We start from the raw sequence: 5993 nt of genomic DNA on the forward strand, positions 1-5993 counted from the left end.
TCTTGCCAATGCGACCACATACACGTAAGCAGTGTGTACTCGTACATCAGACACCTAACTGTAAGAGGAAACTCTGATAATACCCCCTCCCCCTGTATACAGTCACTATTCACACAGACAGAAGCAGAACAGATGTTGTCTGAGCTGTTCTCAAACAGTACCCTACTACGCGAACTCAGTGTTCAATGTCGCTATCAGTTTACGTTCGTAATTAATCTGTTAGTGATGAAGTCGCAACTTCTAAGTTTGTTAATTTGCTAGGTCATAAGTAATGTTAAAGTATACTGTTATAGAAATCTGCTCAATACTGGTGTACTGTCCAATATCACCATTGCCTATTGGCTGCTGCTATGCCCGGCTAGTTTCTCCCTGACGATGTGGCCATGTCGGTGTCGTTGGTGAGTTCTTGTCGTTCGTACTCGCCTCGCCACAGGCCTTTGGACTCCAGGGCGCATCGCTAACAACAAATCCACTGGTGCCGCTGCCGCTGCTTCCACCATCAATGCGAACACCAACAGTCTTGCTGCTGCCACTGCCATTGCTCGTGCTGCTGCTGCTGCTGCTGGAAGTGGATGGTGATTCCTTTCGTTTTAGTCCTGGTTCCGTCTTGGGAGAGTCTAGCTCAAAGATGTCGGAGATGGACGGTGCAGGTTTCTTGTACATGTACAGTTTCATCAGCTCCTTAGTGTCCTGATCTTCTTCCGCAGCCTTTTCCTACGAGATGATTGAAAAACAAAACGGAAATGATAATATGGGCTGTTACTATAATATAATTATAGCCTTTATTTCTCCTTCTCCACCCACAGCCCGCAAACACATTCCCATTTCAAGCGCACTAGCAAGATGCTCAGGGATGGGGCGGGTATAGTGTATCACATGCACACGGCTAGTGAAGTAGGGGAGGAGGGGTATTGGGATTTATCCATTTAACACTTTCCTGCCAGGAAGACAGAAGTGCTCACCGACTCCTGGCGGAACCAAAAAAATCCTGCTGTACATGCCAAGGCACGGAGCAGTGCGCATTCATTATTGAAATCAATACACTGGATAAGGAATAGATTTTCGCACAAACGGGTACTATCAAGAGTCACACTCTTGGTACGATGAGGGGGGGGGGGGGGGTGAATGGATTGCTTACGTGCTGTTCGGCGAGACTCTGAATGTGCTCTGCACACTTCTTCACACCCTGTGACCTGCCTGTGATTGTGATCGGACCGTCTGTGTTGCTCTTCGGAACCTTGATGTCCACACGGAACTTGTCGCTGATGGAACGGATGTTGCGGCCCTGATGGCCGATGAGCTTGCGGTGGAACTCTCCAGGGATCGTATCCACCAGAGCAGTAGTGCGATCCTCCTGCGCACAGCACAAGTTTTGGAACATTTCATAACTTAGTGATATGATACACAGCAACACTAGTCATGCATCACGCATCGTTTTAAGTGCCAGTCAGTGTTAGGGAGTGTGCGATGTCACGTAGCGTGTTCATGTGCAGGGAACATTCTAACCACCCCGGACCCGACATAATATACTAGTGTATCAAATGTAATTATAGTAGAGTGCTGATTATCCGCACCCCTCGGGGCGCGGTGCTGTCTCCAGGGTGTTCGGATGAGGAGTATGTTCGGATTAGAGAATGGGCACACATCAATCTAAACCATGCACATGTTCCCTCATATTTTCATCATTGAAATTAATGAGAAAATTTCTCATTCTTTTCGGTAGTACCACAGGAATTAGATGCGCTCCAGCTCCTCAAAATGACATCATGGGGACAAAATCTGACGCTAACCTTTTGCCATACATCCTGTGCACCATTTTCAATGATGCTTTCGGCGGGGAAATCAATAAAAACTCATTTTCGTGCCTAGAATTCAGTGCAAACAAGCATTACGGACGGATAATAGACCGTTTGGATAGTTGACATTCGGATAATCGGGATTCTACTGTAAAGCAATTCCACCTACATCACATGCGCTCTCTGGCTGACCGTTACCGTTATAGTATCGAATATAATCACACTTTATAGGATTAACAGTTTTTAAATATTTAATTTAACACTATATGCCTCAAGTAGTTGTATACAGGACACTAGTTCACCAAGATTCAGTGAACCGTACCATGTCTTCCAAGATTCGTTCAATCTCTGCGGCGGCATTGCGACACCTCTCCTCGTAGCCCTGCAGCAGAACGGTGGTGGACGTGTCGTCTCCTTTCGGCGGCATGGTGATGTCAATGTGGAACTTGCTGCAGATCTGCCGTAACTGAGAGGTTTGCAAGAGCACACACGCACACACACAAGATAAGCACCTGGAGTGTCTGAGGTTCAAAGCTTGAACAGGACCAAGCGGATGTAACGTTAGCATGAGAGTTTATGACTTGAAGAAGTAATAATCATACTGTACTGTGCAGCCATCTCAACTTCAACAAGCCACACTATTGCTCACTTGCAATGGCCACAGTAAACAGATTTTGCACTGAAAACCTACGTAGTGTATTGTACGATGACAATGATTGTGTTTTACACATGCTTACCCGCGATCCCTTCTTGCCTATGAGTTTCTTCTGGTACTGAATGTCCACGTCGATGGTCATGCTAAACCGTAGCTTCTCTCTATGATTCTGTTCCTGAGCGAGCAGACCGACCTGCTGTTCAATGTACTGGCAACAGCTAATGACATCATCTTCTGGGCCAATCACAACAATAATTCCATAGAGTTCTTCTGCCGGCTTGACCTGTACACAGTCCCCAACAGTAATAGTGATAGAATCGGCGGCGATGGCAGCAGCATCAATGCCAGAAATGAAGAAGCAGGGTGCAATGACAAGCCGGGTGCAGATGACCAAATATTTGGCGCACATAAGAATCCGCCAGATTCAGCCTACGGCGTAATTATGCTATTAGCTCGCACACTCCATATCTAGTCCATGACTCCATATCCAGTCCAGGACTCTATAACCAGTCCAGGACTCCATAACCAGTCCAGGACTCTATGTCCAGTCCATGACTCCATATCCAGTCCAGGACTCTGTAACCAGCCCAGGGCTATATCCAGTCCATGGCTCTACATGCAGTCCATGCCTCTATATGCAGTCCATGGCTCTATATGCAGTCTATGATTATGGCAGCACGTGTCCAACAGAGAGCATAAAATGCTAGAACACCGTTATTGGGTAGCAGTTATTCACCTTGATCACAACCTGGAACTCCTCCTTCAGCTGGTCAAGGTAGGACGACTTGTGTCCAGCAAAGAAGGAATAATACTCCAAGGGTACGCGTACCTCCCGGCATACCGGAACAGCAGCCTAGCAAATCCAAGGGCAACAAGCAACACAGTCACATGCCATCCAGTCAGCAAAACATGCAGTTATTGAGCATGGAATGCTTCAAAATCTCTACTACTAAGTTAGGATTTGAAGTCGGGTGTTGAGCCAAAGTAATCATGGATTAAAGGAAAGGACTCGTAAGGACTTAGTCAAAACTTGTAACATTTTTGAAACTAAAACTCAGAGTTCCATGCACAAGCAATCATCAGACAGAACAGAGTGTTAAGGGATTGTGAGATATTGTCACGGCAACAAGTTTAGGGATTGTGAGATGTAGCAATGCTGACAAGTTAAGCCAGTCACTGCGAGGACATGCTCCAATAGACAGTCCAGGGAGTCCAGAAAGAAAGTCTAAACTCACCATTAATTCATCACAGGCCCTCTCCACATCCCCCACCTGGCCAGAAACTTTCACATCTCCCACGTGATCCATGAGACGGCGTTTTCTCCTCAGTGGCTGTGGCGGAGGAAAGACAATCTTGACATCGTAATCCTCCATCAGCTGTTGTATGTACGCATCATTGGGACCTTTCACAGAGTCAAACAGCTCAAATGGTACCTTGCATACTTGAGTTCGGAAGGAGTCCTGTGCAGTATGCAGCAACAGCAAAATAACAGATAGATAATTTGGATACAATTTCAACAACAACGGTATGGTTGGCCTTGATTAGCAGCACAGCATTTCCACTTGCAGCAATGACTTACATATTGTCCGACCAAGTCGCTGATCTTCTCCTCTGCAGCACGGAAGCACACGGTTGGACCGCTGAAGACGATGTTGCGCAGGGAAAGGTGCTCCGCGCTCTGGCCACCTTCCAGGTGCAGATGTACACCGCAGCCGATGTCGGTGGTGACTTGTTTCAGCACCTGCAGCATACGAGACACCCAGCAGTCAAGGTGTCAAGATGAATGATAATCAATTCTATGAATTTTACAATAAAACTGTACGGCTTCTGTATTTTCCAGAGTAAAAGCCGCCCTGGAGTAGACGCTGCACCCAGTTCTGTTGTCACGGAAAACAGACGTCTACCCTGTATTTCACCATTCCGATGATTTGACCATGGTAGTATTAGCCGCATTGACCTTTTTGGGATGGATTACGAGTACGATTACTTCGCAATTAAAAGTGAGGCTTATACTCCGGAAAATACGGTACATTTAAAGCTTTGCCATGATGAAATCTCGGGAAATGTGGATTAATGGCTCCGAGGTCCACTCAAATCATAGTCAAATGTACTGCCTTTGTATGGCACAGTGGATTCATCAGTGAAGTAACTATCTCTAAACTCTATATTTTATCGCCACTAGTATAGGTTGGACTGCCGAGACAACGATGACACCAAAGGACCAAGGTATCAAATACGCCAAAGGATGTTAGCTGGTGGGCACTGCAGTGACGTACTTATACATGTAAAAGTATAATTATATGAAGTTGAGTACTAGCACAATGACCACTAGTAGAAGGAGCCAGGGACGACATGCAGAGTATTTTCACTATGGCTTCACACTATTCCGGCCCACCTTGCCCCGCATTTCCGTGAACCGGTTGGTGTACTCCGCTGGCACAGGAATGCTCTGACGGTAATGCTTGGACAGCTTCACGGCCACGTCCTCCACCAGCTTCTTCACGTCCTGTGCATCCTTCTTCCTGCCAAAGATGTAGATGAGGTCGCGGTTTGTATCGGTGCTGTCCGGCAGGATGATGCGCACACCGAGCTTCTGCCGCTGCAGCTTGCTGTGCACGCCGTACGAACTCAAGAGGAACTTGTGGCACGGCGCTTTGACTGCTATGGTCTGCACACTGGTGATGCTGTCCAAGTCCTCGTTCAGCTTCTGCAACTGGTCCTTGGCGTACGCGATTCCGTCCACTGAGCCCGAAAGGCTGACCTGCATATGTTAGACAGGACAAATGCACTGGGCATGTTAAAGCATACATCGAGACCTCTCTAAGCTGACCGCTCCAGGGGCCTTCAAAATGCGGTCCCTGTGTACAGGTGGTCTCCTTATCCAGGGTCTCTTTCCACCCTGTAAACTGGAAGTAACATCCTTCGGTCATAGTTAAAGTGGTCCTCTAGGACAGGTGGTCGCCATATCAGAGTGGTCACAATATCAGAGTTTAACTATACTTTGAAGTAGTCAGAAGCAAGACATCAATCAGTTAGAAGCAACTATCTATAATCCATTCAGCAGCAAGACATCAATCAGTTAGAAGCAACTATCTATAATCCATTCAGCAGCCATGGTAAACAAATTCCTGCATTCTAGACTACAGGACTGTTTCGTAAGAATCTAATTTCTGACACCACCCGGCTGTACACAAACCAAGAACTTCATATCGTTCCCCCGAAAGCTTTGTTTGCAATGCGTCTTTTAGGTGAAGTTGAAGCTTTGTTTGCAATGTGTCTTTTAGGTGAAGTTGAAGCTTTGTTTGCAATGTGTCTTTTAGGTGAAGTTGAAGCTTTGTTTGCAATGTGTCTTTTAGGTGAAGTTGATTGCCAGGAATGTAGGTAGCTATGTTGTAGCTTATCCTTTCTTTTCCTTTGTCTTCTTTCCCTCGTGAGTTGGGTGTGTGATACCTTTAAAAAGTTTTTTTAAACTCGCGGTGTGGTCGCTAGACACCGGTTTTGCTCCACTCACCTCATTTGTAGCATTTATTGAGATCTTGATG

The 5993-nt window shown here is 46.4% G+C and overlaps 1 protein-coding gene across 1 annotated transcript in view; it reads right to left on the minus strand.

Annotated features, from left to right (window-relative positions):
- Positions 1-133: 133 nt before the first annotated feature.
- LOC135805828 (vigilin-like) overlaps positions 134-5993 on the minus strand; it is a 10054-nt gene continuing 4194 nt past the window's right edge. The window contains exons 4-12 of the mRNA XM_065319941.1: positions 5963-5993; positions 4847-5212; positions 4031-4192; positions 3687-3911; positions 3188-3304; positions 2534-2734; positions 2119-2262; positions 1139-1354; positions 134-714 (exon numbers count right to left, since the gene is read on the minus strand). The exon at positions 5963-5993 is cut by the window's right edge and continues 101 nt beyond it. Of these exons, the coding sequence (XP_065176013.1) occupies positions 349-714; positions 1139-1354; positions 2119-2262; positions 2534-2734; positions 3188-3304; positions 3687-3911; positions 4031-4192; positions 4847-5212; positions 5963-5993 (1828 nt within the window). The 3' untranslated portion in view covers positions 134-348. The remainder of the gene's footprint in view (positions 715-1138; positions 1355-2118; positions 2263-2533; positions 2735-3187; positions 3305-3686; positions 3912-4030; positions 4193-4846; positions 5213-5962) is intronic.

The sequence above is a fragment of the Sycon ciliatum genome, chromosome 1 (assembly GCF_964019385.1).
Source record: "Sycon ciliatum chromosome 1, ocSycCili1.1, whole genome shotgun sequence".
Lineage (NCBI taxonomy): Eukaryota > Metazoa > Porifera > Calcarea > Leucosolenida > Sycettidae > Sycon > Sycon ciliatum.